General features: G+C 45.0%; 1 protein-coding gene across 1 annotated transcript in view; it reads right to left on the reverse strand.

The window, feature by feature from the left end:
- ITGA2 (integrin subunit alpha 2) overlaps positions 1–17,840 on the reverse strand; it is a 113,783-nt gene that overhangs the window by 77,968 nt on the left and 17,975 nt on the right. The window contains exon 2 of the mRNA XM_014594040.3: positions 10,439–10,562. Within this exon, the coding sequence (XP_014449526.2) occupies positions 10,439–10,562 (124 nt within the window). The remainder of the gene's footprint in view (positions 1–10,438; positions 10,563–17,840) is intronic.

Here is a 17,840-nt window from a genome sequence, read left to right on the forward strand (position 1 = left end):
GCTCAGACTGACACTGTTCCTGGAGTCTTTATCTTTGTAAAGGGAAGAATGCTGCATTTCACAAAAGGTGGCAACCTCTCTCAAACAAGATGGTATTTACTAGTTAACTGAGGCAGACAAGGTTCCTTGGGTGAATTTGATATCTTTTATTAGACCAACCTAAATGGACTAGTTAACTGAGTGCACTTAGTTTTTGTATCAGAAAGGCAAGGCCCAGTCTAAACAGAATCCATGTCAGCAAAGAGGTTTATGAATTCCCTCTAGGGTTCATGCCATTTTCTCTTGAGTCTGAATCTCTTTGTCAGCTTAGGGTACAAACTGAGGTCACCTTTTCAAGTAATTTCCAAACTATGTTTCTTTGCTGTTCTGGGTGGCAGCTCTTGGCAGGAAATCTCTAGCCACTGGGGCTTGCACTAAATGTCTCAAATGCATCTTCTGTAAGCAAATTGATCAATTCTTCACAGCCCATTATGTGCTATGTGCACACTGGCGATGCGTAGGGGGTGAGCGCGGGTGAATGTGCACCCCCTGAGCGTGGCAGCACACCCCCTATGGAAAGGCACCACTAACACTGCCAGCGGTGCCAGCGGGCGGTTGCCGCTCGCCACCTCCCCCCCACCCCCGCCCCGCCCCGCCACTGACACTGCCGGCGGCATCTGTGGGCCATCAGCAATTACCGCTAGCCACTGCTGACACTGCCCGCGGTGTCTGCAGGTGATCGCCAACCCCTGGTCAGCGCTCACCACCGCCCACCCCTCTGCCACCGGCAGCATCAGCAGTGTCTGCAGGAGGTCCTCGGTTGCCATCGCCACTGCCAGGGGACATACATGTATGTGCAGAAACCCACAATCTAACCTCCCCTACCCCAGTGTCTTATAGTAAGGGCGATTCAGTCCACAGGCCAAACGTGGCTCCCAGAGCCATCATGTATGGCCCACAGGGCTCTCAGCAGGTCAGGAAACTTGGTGGCGGGGGAACAGTGACCATTAATACAGCCACCATCCCCCCTGCTGAATTCCCAAACCCCAAGCCCTGTATGCCTTGTCAGAGGCATGCCCCTTTCCCCCTACAAGGCCGGGATGGGACTGGGCCATGCCCCTTTCCTCCCTGCAAGGCCAGACCACACCCTCTTTTTCCCATGGTACTGGGCTGGGGCCAGGCCACACCCCCTCTTCCTCATGGGCCATGCTGGGCCATGCCTTCTTCTCCCCTGTAGGGGCCAGTTGAGACTGGGCCATGCCCCCTTCTTTCCAGGCACAGGTTGGGGCTGGGCTACGCCCCCTTCCCCCTGCAGGGCTGGGTCCCAACCCCTTTCCCCTTTATGCAAGACTTAGTGAAGCTGCTTTCCCACACTGCAGGGCAAGGTTGTCTGACTGTCCATGGCTGGATGATGGCTGCCATGCCAGACCCAGGCACTGAATTAAAACAACCATCTAGCCCATGGTTGAACCAGGCATTCTCCATCTGGCCCATCAGGTAAAAAAGTTGAGCACCACTATGTTATAGTATACAATCAATGTGATGAAGTGATAAGTAAAGCCAACCGCATTCTTTCATCCATTAGAAGGTGCATCATGAGCATGTCTAAGGAGGTGATACTTCCCCTCCATACAGCATTGGTAAGATCACAGCTGGAGTACTGTGTCCAGTTCTGGGCACTGCACTTCAACAGGGATGTGGATAACCTTGAGAGTGAGAGAGTTCAGAGGAGGGCTACTCATATGGTTATGGGCCTACAGGTAAGATCCTATGAAGAGAGACCGAAGGATCTGAATCTCTTCAGCCTCTGCAAGAAGGCTAAGAGGGGATCTTGTAGCGGTCTACAAATTTATCAGAGGGGAGCAGCAAGAAATAGGGGATACTCTGTTTACCAGGGCACCCCTTGGGGTTACTAGGAACGACAGCCATAAAGAGGGAGAGCAGATTTAGATTAGACATTAGGAAAGTTGTTTTTATGGTGAGGGTTGCCAAAATCTGGAGTGGGCTTCCAAGGGAGGTAGTGCTCTTCCCTACCTTGGAGGTCTTTAAGAGGAGACTAGACAAGCACCTAGCTGTTGTCATCTGACCCCAGTGCTCTTTCCTGCCCAGGGCAGGGGGTCGGACTCGATGATCTACTGAGGTCCCTGCTGACCCTAAACATCCATGAAATCAAATCAAGGAGGCATGCACAATTATAAAAATATTAAAAACTACCACATGCCATAACAATAAAGTCACAAATGTAAACAGGCACTGTTAGAGCAACTATTAGACTAGAATTTTAATCTACTACTGGTAGTATTCTCAGACTGTCTTAAAGACAGCATGTGTAATTACTCTTCAAAAACATTTTAATAACTGACTTACTGTTTGTGGGATAGAAAAAAAAGCATCAGTATGACAAATTAAATTAGCCTTATTAATTTCAATAATATATTGTTAACAGTCTTTCTGGCATAGACTGTTAAGATGATGAAGTCTCACTTTTGAAATCGGGAGATTTATATATAAAAGATTATCAAACTTATAAGAGAATCAAAAATCAAATGTGTACTTTACCTCTTCATTTCTATTAGAAGTTCTCTCATCACAGGAAGAGACTTCAACTGTTCATATTTAAATTGATTTTACTTGAGTTAAAACATTATACTCCGTCACCTGTAACCTACATTTCCTCCAAGCTTGTCAGTTTGCTCCTTCCAGTTTTGCAGTTTCCGCTGACTCATTCAGAGATTCTGCTTTTAGAGTCTTCCTGCCCATAATGAACTTTGCACTTTTGACTTTTGTGACTATCCCAGTTTAGAGTCATGCATGCTGCTAGTACTTTAGATAGCAGATGTCTAACCACTTACCCTGTGGTAAGTAAGTTCCATAAATGAACAGTCATCCACTGGTTCTTCTCTCTCTCTCTGAAGTCCTATGTCTTCTCTCAACTGACCCCTCTTCCTCTCCCAGATGTGTTCTTACTACCTTCCCAAAAGGAAAGTATCTGCGTATCCCTAGATTGTGGAGTTGTACTTGAGTAAACTTTTTACAAGTGTCCAGTGCCAGCTGTACAGTGGGTGTCTTCCCGCTAAAGAATATAATGGTAAACACATCATTTATACCAGAGCTCAATGGCACAATATAATGAAAGGTATAAAATCTGTATATCTACCTCTTAGGCACTGATGTCAACAAAAGGGCTACCAGGGTGCTGTGCAAGCATAAAATAAATAAAATAATGATCTAGTCAAACAAAAATGAAATTTTTCAGATGCAAGAACAGGACATTTCTTTCTTGCATCCGAAAAGCAAATAGTCTAGAAACAAAAAGGAAAAAAAAACCAAAAACCAGTGAGTGCTCTAGTTAACATTTCTGATGCCTTCCTGAAAGAGAGAACTTTTTTGTTGAATAGGAAGGGATGAATCAGGAGCACTAGACATAAAATTCCCCTGACCCCTGTGAAAGAATGGCTAATAAGGCCTACATGAGAGAACAATGGGGATGAGAAACTGCTTATCTGCAAACAGCACTTAGATTCATAGATTCATAGATGTTAGGGTCGGAAGGGACCTCAATAGATCATCAAGTCCGACCCCCTGCATAAGCAGGAAAGAGTGCTGGGTCTAGATGACCCCAGCTAGATACTCGTCTAACCTCCTCTTGAAGACCCCCAGGGTAGGGGAGAGCACCACCTCCCTTGGGAGCCCGTTCCAGACCTTGGCCACTCGAACTGTGAAGAAGTTCTTCCTAATGTCCAGTCTAAATCTGCTCTCTGCTAGCTTGTGGCCATTGTTTCTTGTAACCCCCGGGGGCGCCTTGGTGAATAAATCCTCACCAATTCCCTTCTGTGCCCCCGTGATGAACTTATAGGCAGCCACAAGGTCGCCTCTCAACCTTCTCTTGCGGAGGCTGAAAAGATCCAGTTTCTCTAGTCTCTCCTCATAGGGCTTGGTCTGCAGGCCCTTGACCATACGAGTGGCCCTTCTCTGGACCCTCTCCAGGTTATCCGCATCCTTCTTGAAGTGTGGCGCCCAGAATTGCATGCAGTACTCCAACTGCAGTCTGACCAGCGCCCGATAGAGGGGAAGTATCACCTCCCTGGACCTATTCGTCATGCATCTGCTGATGCACGATAAAGTGCCATTGGCTTTTTTGATGGCTTTGTCACACTGCCGGCTCATGTTCATCTTGGAGTCCACTAGGACTCCAAGATCCCTTTCCACCTCTGTGCCACCCAGCAGGTCATTCCCTAGGCTGTAGGTGTGCTGGACATTTTTCCTCCCTAGGTGCAGCACTTTGCATTTCTCCTTGTTGAACTGCATTCTGTTGTTTTCTGCCCACTTGTCTAACCTATCCAGGTCTGCCTGCAGCTGTTCCCTGCCCTCCGGCGTGTCCACTTCTCCCCATAGCTTTGTGTCATCTGCAAACTTGGACAGAGTACATTTCACTCCCTCGTCCAAGTCACTGATGAAGACATTAAAGAGTATCGGTCCAAGGACCGAACCCTGCGGGACCCCACTGCCCACACCCTTCCAGGTCGAGACCGACCCATCTACCACGACTCTCTGGGTGCGACCCTCTAGCCAATTCGCCACCCACCGGACTGTGCAGTCATCCACATCACAGCCTCTTAACTTGTTCACCAGTATGGGGTGGGATACCGTATCGAAGGCCTTCCTGAAGTCTAAGTATACGACATCCACCCCTCCTCCTGTGTCCAGGCGTTTCATAACCTGGTCATAGAAAGAGACTAGGTTGGTCAGGCACGATCTGCCCGCCACAAACCCATGCTGGTTTCCCCTCAGCATAATTTGCCCTGCCGGGCTCTCACAAATGTGAGCCTTGATGATTTTTTCAAAGACTTTACCAAGGATGGAGGTGAGACTGACACTTACCGATTCATAATACTAATATTCTATTATTTTGTAGAAAAGTTAGGGAGAATATATACAAAGATGTATACCAAGGATCAACTTGCTTTGTGTCCCAGAAACACCAGTATATATATATCCTTCAAGTAAATATGGTAATGTTTTCACAGTATTAAGACTGACATGATACAGAAACCTAATATAAAACTAGTTTGTTTAAGGCTTGGGTCTTGCACTTGCCACAGTAAGAATAACCCCCCCCCCCCCCAACTGATAAAAGGATTGCACACACAATATTCCACTCTGAAAACTACAGTGTTTGCAGAATTCACAGAAACAAACTCATCTTAGGTGAATGCAAACACTATTCTTCAGCACTTCTGCAGTAAAACGTACAACGAGAACCACAGGAGCTATGTTGCTTAGATAAAAATCAGTGGTTACAATAAAGAGAAACAGCGTAAGGAGTCAGTTAATGAGAAGTGCAAACCAAGCACAGACCACTGCTTATTCAAGCCAGAGAGAGGAGCTCCTTATGCTTTCAGCACAGGAAGAAAAGTTGTATTCTTCCCTCCATTTTAGTTCCTGGCTACCACCTATATATACAGGATAAAAGTGTGGAAAGGATGAGATCTAAATGACATAAAAAAAGAAACTGTAGTTAGAGAACCAAGGTCCCAATGAAGAGATACTCAAGCTAGCTCAAAGCAGTAATAGCTTGAGTGGAATGCTGTGCTAAGGCAACAGGGGTGTAGGTTGTGTGATTCACCTTGCATTTCAGGCCTAGCAGAATTCTCCTCTGGTATGGCTGTATGCCTATTTTGCTAAGTAGGGCTGGGTATCTACCTTTCTGTCTTTGTTTCACTGTCAGCAGCATATAGAAGATTTATCCAAACCTTTATCTCAGATCACAGAACCATTGGTAACAGGGATGAAAATGACCTTGAGGCCATCTAATCCATCCAGTCACATAACAAGATCAACCATACCTGACAGATATTTGTCTAACCTGCTCTTAAAAACCACAATGCTAGAGATTCCACAGCCTCCCTAGATAGCTTATTCCAGTGCCTAACAACATTTACAGTAAGAAAGATTTTTTTTTCTGATAACCAATGTAAAAAGTTCTTGTGATTTATTCCTGTTACTTTGGGAGTATCTACACATTGCCGTATTGTGACGTTGCTATGGTGCCGTGCTTTAGTATTTCATTTTGGAAATACTAAAGCACAACACAGTATGGGTGGTTATTGCGCTGTGTGCATGGGTAGATTTCACCACAATGTCCTCATAGCAGTGTGTTATCTGGGGAGCATGTTGCTACAGCAATGTAACTGGTGATCACATGTGTGATTGCTAAGTCACCATAGTACACTGTACAGCCCCATAGGGTGAGTTGTAAACATGCCTTTTGTGTCCTATCCCCAGTGGATATTGTAACAGGAGGGATGGCAGGGTCGCCGTGCTAGCCCTTGCCGCCTCCTCTACTGTGCCAAGCTTTGGATTTGCACCCTCCTATTCTCGCCCGCCATGACTTTGATGATAAGTGTTTTTGTAGGGAGGCTACCTCTCCTCCACTTGGCCACAGTTCTCCTGCTCCGGGTGTCCGGCGTGTCTAGGCCTTGCGGGCTTTCTCTGTACAACTGCCCTTCTCACTAGGGCCTTCTCTGTATGACTGCCCTTCTCACTAGGGCTCTTCCCTCTGCAAGGCTGCCCTTCTCGCCGGGCTCTTCCCTCTGCAAGGCTGCCCTTCTCGCCGGGCTCTTCCCTCTGCAAGGCTGCCCTTCTCGCCGGGCTCTTCCCTCTGCAAGGCTGCCCTTCTCGCCGGGCTCTTCCCTCTGCAAGGCTGCCCTTCTCGCCGGGCTCTTCCCTCTGCAAGGCTGCCCTTCTCGCCGGGCTCTTCCCTCTGCAAGGCTGCCCTTCTCGCCGGGCTCTTCCCTCTGCAAGGCTGCCCTTCTCGCCGGGCTCTTCCCTGCAGTGCTGCCCCCTCGCCGGGCTCTTCCCTGCAGTGCTGCCCCCTCGCCGGGCTCTTCCCTGCAGTGCTGCCCCCTCGCCGGGCTCTTCCCTGCAGTGCTGCCCCCTCGCCGGGCTCTTCCCTGCAGTGCTGCCCCCTCGCCGGGCTCTTCTTTGGAGCTGGGGTCTGTACCACCGAACTCCGTGCCCTCACTGGGGCTGGGGTCCTCACTCTACCGTGAGTCCCCTATGAGGCCTCCTCCATCCCCTTATAGCTTCACCCAAACCGCCCATGTAACATCAACACAAACTCAGTGTAATACATAACAACACAAACTCGAGCCTCCTGGCTATAACTCAAACATACGCCCTCTGGCTATAACAACCTTGCTCCACTCTGGTCAAGCTGTACTTGCTGTTAGGCTTCTCCTCGCATCCTAACTCCAGGAGCTCCTGCCCCTCTGGCTGCTGGCAGGGAACCGCCTCTCGTCTCAACTCTCTCTCTCCTTCCTGAGAGAGAGAGCCAGGCCTTGCCCCTTATAGCCAGCTGATTGCTGGCAGGTGTGGGTCGTTTGCTGCCTCCTGTTGCCCTGGCAACCCACACCTGACGAGCCTTCCTGGCTCTCGTAGTAGCAGGCACCTTAGTGTCCTAATGACCGTTTATGACCTTCCTCTTTGCATCTTTTACATATTTGAAGATGGTTTTCCCTTAGTCTTTTCTTAGGCAAATAAATAAATGGGTTCCAATTTACTGCTATAAACAGGAAACCACAAAATATCTGATATATATGTTTTAATATCAGCTTGATGTAGATCAGTACATCAATACCTAAATACTGAATTATTAATATGTTGTTGAACATCCAATACTTAATGCCTTATGTTTGTGGTCAAGAGGTGTTAAGAAAACTCATTATCCAATAAGTTGGTTTGCACTCATTTAATTCTTTGATTTTTTTCCTCACCACTTACAAACAACAAACTTTTCTTTTGTTAAATAAAAGTTTCTGGAGCATAACCCCATGGTAAGGTGTGGTTTTTAATTTAAATTCGATGGCAGTCCAAATTCCATTACCAAGACTCAAGGGATGCATGCAATTTTTAGGCATCTAAGTCAGTATATTCATGTTATGTAATGGACTGAATTGCAACTACACAGCTACTGTTACGCGCTCTAAGACTTTGTCTCCCACAGTATCAGTTTGGAAATTATTCAGTCCTGCCTGCCTTAGGGAGGTCCCTAAATCCAATTATCCTGTAGTTGCACATAACATAACATAATCCCCCGCAAAACAGGAAAAATCCAAAATCATGACCATGATTTAATACATGGCTGTGCATCTATCCAGCTTAACTTCTGCCCAGAAACTACATGGTTAGGGACTTGACTGCTGCTGATGTGCCACACTGCACTAGAAAAACCTATCCATCAGTTTTGTAGGAGTGAATATGTCGCTGTTAGGGCTGGGTCACTGAGCAGCCAAGAAAGCAAGTATCTTAGTTACAGAAGGAGAACATGCAAAAAGAGAGTGGCACTGTACCTCAGAGAGTGAATACTGTCATCGCAGGAGTATGAGCCCTTGCTTCTTCTGGGTTTGGACACATACACTTGGAACGGTTTCAAAAGGGGAGCAGCTGATTTGGTGTGCACAGCAGCTGTAATGTTCCAACAGTTGTGTAGAGACACACTGAAATCATGATGGAAGTACAAGGTGCAGTAGCTCCTTTAATGTTGTTCAGTTCACCATGCGACTGCCCCCCACCAACCTCAGCCCCAGGAGCCCCCTGTTCACTACTGATCAGCTAGGAGGCAAAAATGGTGGCATATTTAAAATCATGGTTTTTGCCTCCTGGCCAATCAGCAGCAAGTGGCAGGACCCCTCTGCCAATCGGGGGCAGGGGGAGCATACAGCAAAATGGGCAAGATTAAAAGAGCCACTGCACAGTGTACATCCACTGTGATTTTGGTAGGTCCCTAGTTATGTGTTGTTGATACACATGTAGCAAAATTGCTCCAACATTAACCCTGGATGAAATACTGTTAAAGTTGGAGATATTTTGCTACATTTGTATTATTTTCAGCTTGTGTATACAAAGGTGGCCATGTAGAGAGGCCTCTCTACCTGGCCTTTTTTGACCTCATGAAAGCCTTCGATTCTATCAACTGAAAAGCACTGTGGAGGATCCTTCTAAAAAGTACAGATGCCCACTGAAATTCATCACCTTTCTTTGCCTTCTCCATGAGAGTATGCAAGTGGTTCTCAGTACAGATCCCTTTGGTTTAAGACGGGAAGTAAGCCAGGCTGCATCATCACTCCAACACTCTTCTTGATATCCCTTGCAATGTTACATCTGCCCGTGAACAGTGGCCAGACCCAGATTCTCTCTATTTTAGGGCAATACCCTCCTCCCTGGTCCACATAAGCTACCTTCCCTTGGCTTGTTCTCTTCCTTTCATGATTCTTTCCTTTTGGCTGGATCATCTTCATGAGGAAGGGAATGGAAGGTAAGTTGGCTCTATATTTTGGTTAGTAGGGCATTTTACTAGAATAAGTACTAGAATTTAAACCTTGAATCCTAACCCTGAATGGAAATGGAGTTTTGTATTCAAATGACTGTTTGGGACAAAAATATAATTTTTGTAACAATCAAAAACAATTTTTGAAAATTTTGACCTTGCAAAATTTTCTTTTGCTTTTCCAGTGGAAAAACTGAATCATCTCCCAGATCCACAACTGTATTCTCAGCAATGTTAAAACAGAATAATTAATTTCCAAGATTCATGAAATATTTAACAGTTGGATATGTTGTTAATATAAGGAGGTCTAAGATCACTGTGAAGACTATATGTGTGAGTATGAACTTCATGGATCTGGCAAAAGTATTTCTTCCGGTAACTGTTGGAGGTGGAAGTGAAAGCTGTCCGAGGCACTCAACTGTGTTATTAACCATGCTTTAAGCAATATGAAGTAATAAGGAATCCAGGAAATCTGTTCTTCTATTCTAGTCTTTCTACGCTTTTCGGACTATAAATTCATGCAACCAGTCACTAAACAAAGTTTCTATATGATTATTATATTACGGACTTTTCAATGCACGGACTTTGCAATACGGACTTACTTTCCTAGATCTAGATGAATGATTGTATTGTCTATATTTTCCTCGCTTTTTTTTTTTTTTTTTTTATACATACTGAGATATAATCTCTTTGGTAACAGTACAGTATTCTGGAAAAAACATTCTGTAAACATTATTTCAAGTATCCCACTATCCCAAGTATTCCATTTTTAATGCTATGCCTCTCCCAGGCGTGGCATCATTGGAGATAATCTTTAGTAAAATGACACGCCTTACTGAAAGGAGCAGCAACAGGAATAAAATATAGAGAATGTTTGTGCTAATTACACAAGTATCTAATGATATCAGATTATATTCTTCAAGAAAAAAATGCTTTGAATGTCTTCCATTAAATTTAGTACAATAAAATAAATTAATATTTACCAGGAAGAAGCTTCCTTTAAAAAGACAAATGAATAAACACAATTTGTATTCAAATGAGTTTTACCATTGCTTATACACTGGAAAAGTTAAATCATACAGTCTCTTAATTTTTCCCCATGACAAAGAATGAAACATTTAAAATCCTTACCATTTGCCTTTTTCATTTAAGAACTGCTGAACTGCATATCCAAACTGCTCGTTTGAATGACCAGAAAATATTTTTGCTCCTGGGAGCCCAACATTGTATGCTTCACAGCAGTTCTGAAGAATGTCTGTTAAAGTTAAACAGAATGATTAATATTACTGTGAATAGCAATTAAAGAAAGAATTTTGATCCCACTAAAATAAGTTCTCTCTGTGCCAAGTCATCTTGATAGATCAGTTTTAAAAAGTGGCCTTTGACACAAACAATAAAAAGCAGTATTTCTCCCACCCTTACTCAACAGTGCCCATCTATCCACACATGATAAAAAATATCTTTCCACATGAGAACTTGGATATACCTAATACTATAGGCAGAGACTCCTGAATCATTAGTGAATTGCTTAACAAAAGTTTCAGTATCATCAATGCAAGTGTTTTAAGTGAAGACATACTTTAATTAAAGACATTCAAGAAATATAATTTAATATACTTTCTTTCAATTCTCCATTACTCTGGGACAAATGGTAGACTTCCAAAATAGGCCTTCCCAGTGGCCTGCTGATGCACACTAGAATGGAAATCCACCATGGAAAATAAGTATTTTAAACTGTGTGTATCCTGGTGGCTGCTCACTATTTAATGTTGCATTTGAAATATTAGAATATCATCAAATTAATCTAATCCTTTATCATAAAATGTCTACGGCTTCAAGCAGAGGCATAACTAGTATTGCCAACCCCACCATGTCAAAAAGCATGAGACAAATGCTTAAAAATCAGGAGATTTGGAATGTAAATCGTGAGGTGCTATTTTGAAGTGTGTGTGTGTGGGGGGGGTGTTATTTGTGAAAGTGTGGGGGTGGCGGTTGTGTGCATGTGTGGGGGGGGGGGGGCGGTTGGAGCCGAGGGTGGGGCGCACACCCTGGCAGGATGCAGGATACCGTGGGTCGGGAGCGAGGGGAAGCAGCAGAGCAGGGAGGGCTGTGGCTTGGGAGTGAGGGGCAGACACACACAAAGACAGTTGTCCACAGCTCTGTTGCATGACTTGCCCTGGACCCACCCCCTGCTCCACTCCCTCCTTCACTATGGGGACCTCAATCTGCACCCCCTCCCCCCCGCCCCTTTCCCTCCACTGATTTACCAGCTTGGTGCTCTCTACATGTACCAGAAGAAAAAATCCTGAAATCTGATCTATCAGGAGATCATGAATCAGGATTAATTTGACTTAGAAATCAGAAGTCTTGTGATTTTTTTCATTAGAGTTGGCATTACTGTGTAACCTGAACGTTTTGCAGCCTGGACAAAACCCTGCCACAGATCAGAAGGCAAGGGATCAGTCTTCGTTAAAGTCAATGCCTGCTGCTGCTGCTGCAGTGCAAACTCCCCAAGGGGTTGCCATCCTGGAATCCCACCTTGGTCAGCATCCAGGGCTGTTGCTTTACTTGTCCACCCCTAGTTATGCTACTGGCTTCAAGCCATTTTATTTTCACAGTAAGTGTTCGGTTTTCTATTTAGACAGAAATCAAAGAGAGTTTTAAAACAGAAATCTACATGATAACTGGTTCTTGGCACATAACCAGCATTTTGCACCTCCAAAGCTATCTAAATATTAACTGCTTAAGCCTCACACCATTCCTGTTATAGGTGTAATCAGAGGCTGAAAACAGAAGTTAGCTTTGTGCCTTTGTGAACATTTTTGTGGTGAAACAAAGGCCAAGCAAACAGACATCTATGCATCTTGTTGCTCCACAAATACCCCAAATTAGTTACCACAACATAGGTGGTACAAATTTATGCCACTTTTTTGTGACAGACTTCTGTTCACTTTATGGAGGAAGAATGCAGGCAGCCCTGAGCTGCCCATATTCTCCAGCAGGGGTGGGCAAAACATGGCCCAGGGGCCAGATCCAGCCTGTGAGGCCATTCTATCCGGCCTGCGGGGACCTTAAAATATTTTTAAAAATAAAAATGTATCTGTCCTTGGTTCCTGTAAAAAATGACAGGAACCAGGGGCAGAAGGACCCAGAGGAATCCTCAGCAGGCTCCTGCAACAGCAGGGCCTGCTCAGCCCTGCCCCACCAGCTGGAAGCCCCACCAGGGTCTTCTGGCCTGGGACCACATGGCTGCCCCAGAGCGGGAAACTCAGGTAAGGGCCCGGGGGGGGGGGCAGGGAAGGAGCTGGTGCAGGGGAAAAGCGGCCCTTCCCCCATCCCGTGGCTGGCTCTCCCTGCTGCAGCTGCTCGCAGCCCATACAGGGCTGTCCTAAACAGGCAAAGGCAGCCCCAGGTGGGCTGCAAGCAGCTGCAGCATGGGGCACCAGCCACGGGGTGGGCAAGGGGCCACTTTCCCCTCCCCCACTCAGCACCAGGTTGTAGCCCAGCTCCAGGCAGCAGCAGCAAACACTGCCCAGTGTAGCAAGCCCGGGGGGGGGGGGGGGCGGCGCAGTTGCTGCCGCCACGACACAGCCCCGACAAGTGAGCCTGGAGCCACGCAGGACCCAGGCTGGCAGCACGAGTGGGTTATAAGCTGGTGCTGAGCATGGGAAAAGCAGCCACTTGCCTGCCCCGTGCCCAGCACCCCGCACTGCAGCTGCTCGCAGCCTGCATAGGGCTGCCTCTGCTTGCCCAGGACAGCCCTGCATGGGCTGCGAGCAGCTGCAGCAGGGAACAAGGGCCACAGGGCGGGCAAGGGGCCGCTTTTCCCCATGCTCCGCACCAGCTCGTTCCCTGCTGGTGAGCTGGGGGTTGGGGCTGTACCACAGGGCTGGGGGGCACTGGGAGTGAGTGGGTGCGGGAGCACAGGGCCTGCACTGGTGTCCCAGGGCAAGTGCCAGCAGGGCCTAGAGCAGGGCGGCAGGAGTACGGGGGTCCCAGCTGGCAGGGGCTCTATGGAGCTGAGTCAGCTCCCCCACTCCCCCTGCTGGTGCAGCCCAGCCTGGCTCTACAGACCCCTGCCAGCCTGCGTTCTGCTCTGGGCCACACCGGTGCTGGCCTTGAGACATTAGTCACAAGACATTGGGACACTGGTCCCAAGATGGTGACCAGGGGGCAGGGCACCTGTCAAGGGGCGGGGCTACCCGTGTGGCCCTTGACAGTTTGCCAAAACTAGGTAAGTGGCCCTCCGCCTGAAATAATTGCCTGCCCCTGCTCTCTAACCATCCTGGGCAGGTGGTTCTAGGGCTTCAGGGGCCTGATCCCATTGGGTCTGCAAATTACTATCCATTTAATTTGGTGACATCTATTTATTGCCAGACAGTCATAAACTGAGTTATCTATCCAAACCAACTTAAGTCAGTGGTAAGGCCAGGATTAGACTTTGCAGCTCCTTGTTTCTACTCCTACGCTCAGTGCAAAAGACAACGCTGCCCCTTTCTACAATGAATAGAAAAATATATAGTACCCATATACCTGGACGCTACAGAGTTATTTGAATAAGTTCAAAAATCAACAATAAATGTGTGCAATGCTCACACTGGTGGGCAAAACAGAAAACAGCTTAGTTGAAAAATCAAGGAAACCTCTGCAGTTTCATGGGTTGTTGGTTGCACCCGTGTTGGTCTAGGACATAGGCAGGCAACGTTCTTTGGGTAGATATGATATCTTTTATTAGTCTAGCTAAATAGTTGGAAAAAATGTTCCTAATAAAATGTATCACACCTACCCAAAGTACCTTGTCTGTAGTTTCGTAGCAAGAAGGAAAAGAGATGCTTAGAGCTGTTCAGAGACACGGAGGGGCAGACCTCGATGTAAGCCCTTACCTGGAAGTAAGGTTAAGAATATTAGAGTTTAGCAGCTGGAATGCGTCTGGTGACCCAGTAAACCTGACTTGCAAGCAATCTTAAGGAAAGGGATTCCTTAAAGAAGTTGGGGGCAAGGGGCAGGAACCCTTAATGTTCAAAGAGGGACAGGAGGTTGTCTTCTCACTGCACAGGACATTAAGAGTTCCTGTCCCTTGCTCCCAAGCAACAAACTGTTTTATGCATAATCCCTTCCTTAATTCTTTTTCCCTGTTGATGAGATGAGCTGCTATTAATCCCACCATTGCTGGAACTGACACCCTCATTTTTTATTTATTTATTTTTTTTTAACATCAGCGATTTTAAGGTCCTCTCTCTTAGGGATAATATCTTAAGATTTATTTAAAGTGGGATCCTTTCAGGATTTCTCTTAGTATTTGGCATCTTTTAAAAATCTTTGCATAAGAATGAAGATCAGAATTCCAGGCATTCGTTTTTGTTGGCAGGCGAGTAGTTAATTTACCTGATCTTTTGAAAGTCCCAAGACTAAGACTTGCTTTGAAATAGAAATTAGAAGGGGCTTAATGAACCTGAATACGCTTAATGAAAATATACACTATACTTGGTGTGTGATATTTAAGTCAAGCCAGCAGGCACAATATTAACTTGAAATAAAATTTAAATAAAGTCCAATAAATAGCATGCTATGTTAGGAAATAAAACACAGTTTACACATTTATTTTCTTTTGGTCATGAACTCAGAACAGGAAATCATATATTAGTTAAACCAAAACCAGCAGATTATCTTTCGAAAGCAAACAATTGCTGCTTGCTATGAGTAATGTCATTAAGAAGAATTGTTAAAAATGAAAACATTTCCTGTGCCATTAAGCACAGGGCTGGTATTGTGGAGGAGACAGGACATGAACAGCCATAATATTCTATATACTTTCCAGAGTGATCACAGGTCTCTCACCAGCATTTAAAAATATATTTTAAAAGATACTTTATGTGGAAAAGTTGGATTACCGTAAAGCTGGTGTCAATCATAATGCTGTTTTATACTCCTGACACTATCTCAGCCACCTCTTTAAACTAGATCCTGTTTATTTTAATATTATCATCAGTCAAAACCCATAAATAATTTATAAGTCCATCAGCTAACATTTCGTTCAGGATTCTTGTTATGGACTAAAGGAACTGATATCCTTAGAAACTAAAAGTTTCCTATAACATCAGTACATATTCTAATTTCCCTCGTGCCGACTACATGCCTTCCCCTATGGAGGAAGAATACTTCTACTGGTTGAATACTGTAAATGAAGAAATATCCAAACTATCTGATTATAGACAAAATATTGGAAAAGAGCTCTAGAAATACATAGAGCTCATTTAATTTTATGATCCAAATTCCTGCATAGATGGGAAAAGATTGTGTTTGATTTTAGTAGGCTTTCTGTCATTCTCTTACTACAGTGTCAGACTTGGTTGTGTTACAGAAAAGTTCTCAACACTGCTGACATTTCTGTGCAGCAAAATGTCACTTATAAACAATTTGTATTCTTCCCCACTGTAGTAGACTGTTATTGGATATACCAGTGATATATTTTTAATTCACCTTTATTACCTTGCTGTGCTTCCCCAGTTTTCAAAACAAGCAATAATATTAAAGATTTGAGTCCAAAATATACAAAGTTCTACTAAGGTTTAAGTATGGGAAGAGAGAAAGACACTAGTCCTCTAACCCCTGCATAAGAAATAAGGATATGAAGCCCAATGCACTCAGTAAATAGGCTGTGCATCTACTCAAGCTTAGACTGGAAGCAACTGATCCATGCTCACTGATCCATGCTAAATAGACTCACTGGGAGTGACTATTAAAATTAACCAACTTGCCTTTGTCATGTGATGCTCAAAAATAGAAATAGTAGCCACTGAAATATTAAATATGGAGAATTAATTGAAAGTATGTGTTAAATCAATCTAATTAAAAAAAACAACAACAGATAGCAAAAGGTATGTTTAAACTGCTCTATAGTGCATGCTGCTCTCAGTTAACAGGAGGCAGGACTTAGCTCACTCCAGCTGATCTATGATCTTCAGCACCCTCTTCTAAAGCATCTGCTCTATGTTACTCATAACAGCATACTGAACAAGGTGGTGAGCACTAGTCTGATTTGGTGTGGTAATGTTCCTATGTTATACCTAATTTCCTAGCCAAATTCCAACTTTGGTCACTATATTCTGTCTGTTCGTTGGCCACTTTGAATTGGAATTCTTCACTTTCTGGTCTGAAATTGTTGTGTGCTGTTGCTGTGACACTAGCTTCACTTCAGTGTGATTCTAAATGCAGAATCCTTGGAAGAGCTTTCCTAAGGACAAGCATTGGTACAGCAATGGGTCACACACAGTGCCTCAGATATCAGTGCATTGCTATTGGACTGTGGAAATTTCTGTGATACTGGCTGAGGGCATGCCTCCTAGGCTAAACAAGTTACCCCTCATTTTTCAAAGCTGCTGTGTCTAATTTTTACCTTCCTTCCAGACAGGCAGTCTGACTTAGCAGGAAGTGACCTTGAAGATAGTAACTCTGTCCATGCAACTGCCGTACCCACTAGTACGTCATGATACCAACATTGGGATAGGTTCAATCCTGATGAACTGTACAATGTTGGTAGCCTAAAACATGAGCACTGGCAAATGGGCCACACTGGTAATTGGCGTTTCACACACTGATTTCTAATAGGCATTATATTTTTTTGGTTTTATATTCACTTTATTAAAATTGTAATTGCTTTAGGCTTGGTAAGCTGTTTTTCTTTTCTGCAAAGCTGAATAGTAAACAAAACTTTTTCCTGAACCAAATGTATTTGCCATGCAGATTCATGTTCACATACAGTAGTTACATCATAGGAGTACACAGATTTTTCCCTGCTGTGTGTATCCATCTAAATACAGTACTCTGAAAAATAAATTCAGGCATTGGTAGCTAAAAAAACTAAAAATGTCAACTCTGCTTCAGGCCTATTTTAAGCCCATGACAGAATAAGAGCCCTTCTTATGCATTTATAGGATGCTAATCCTTGCAGTGTCTAGGGGCATTTGTAGACAACATATGGATTTAAATTAAAAGTCATGTTTTTTTAAAAGCACTGCTTCAATATTGGGCGAAGTAAACCCCCGTGTCGTGTTTCCTTACCTGCCTCTCCAGGGGCAGGGAAGGGAGAGTGAGCTGCCAGGAGTGTCCCCTAAGCTGCAGGGGGGGGCTGGTGCTTCCCTCCATGGCAGCGGTGGCCCCCTGCAGGCAGCACCCATATGCAGGAACCTAACTCGGGGGATCCTGGGGGGCACTGCAGTTGCAGAGGGAAGCACTGGGCCCCATGCAGCTCAGGCAGGCAGGCAGGCTTCAGGGAAGAAAGAAGAAGAAAAAAAAAAGAGATCAGGCTCACTGCTTTTTTTTTCCCCCTCCTTCCTGGGCTGCTGCTGGGGCTATCTGCACAGCTTCTGAGCCGCACGGAGCCCAGTGATTACCTCCGCAGCTGTAAGATAGCAAACTAAAACTCCTCACCGGTGGTTTAGTTTGCTGTGCCCCAAAGTCACTTAAGGCACATTACAGTGCCAAAGTTGCTACAGCAGCTGGAATTAACACACAGTATGCTGCTGAATTTGTA

Source organism: Alligator mississippiensis, chromosome 3 (genome assembly GCF_030867095.1).
Source record: "Alligator mississippiensis isolate rAllMis1 chromosome 3, rAllMis1, whole genome shotgun sequence".
NCBI lineage: Eukaryota > Metazoa > Chordata > Crocodylia > Alligatoridae > Alligator > Alligator mississippiensis.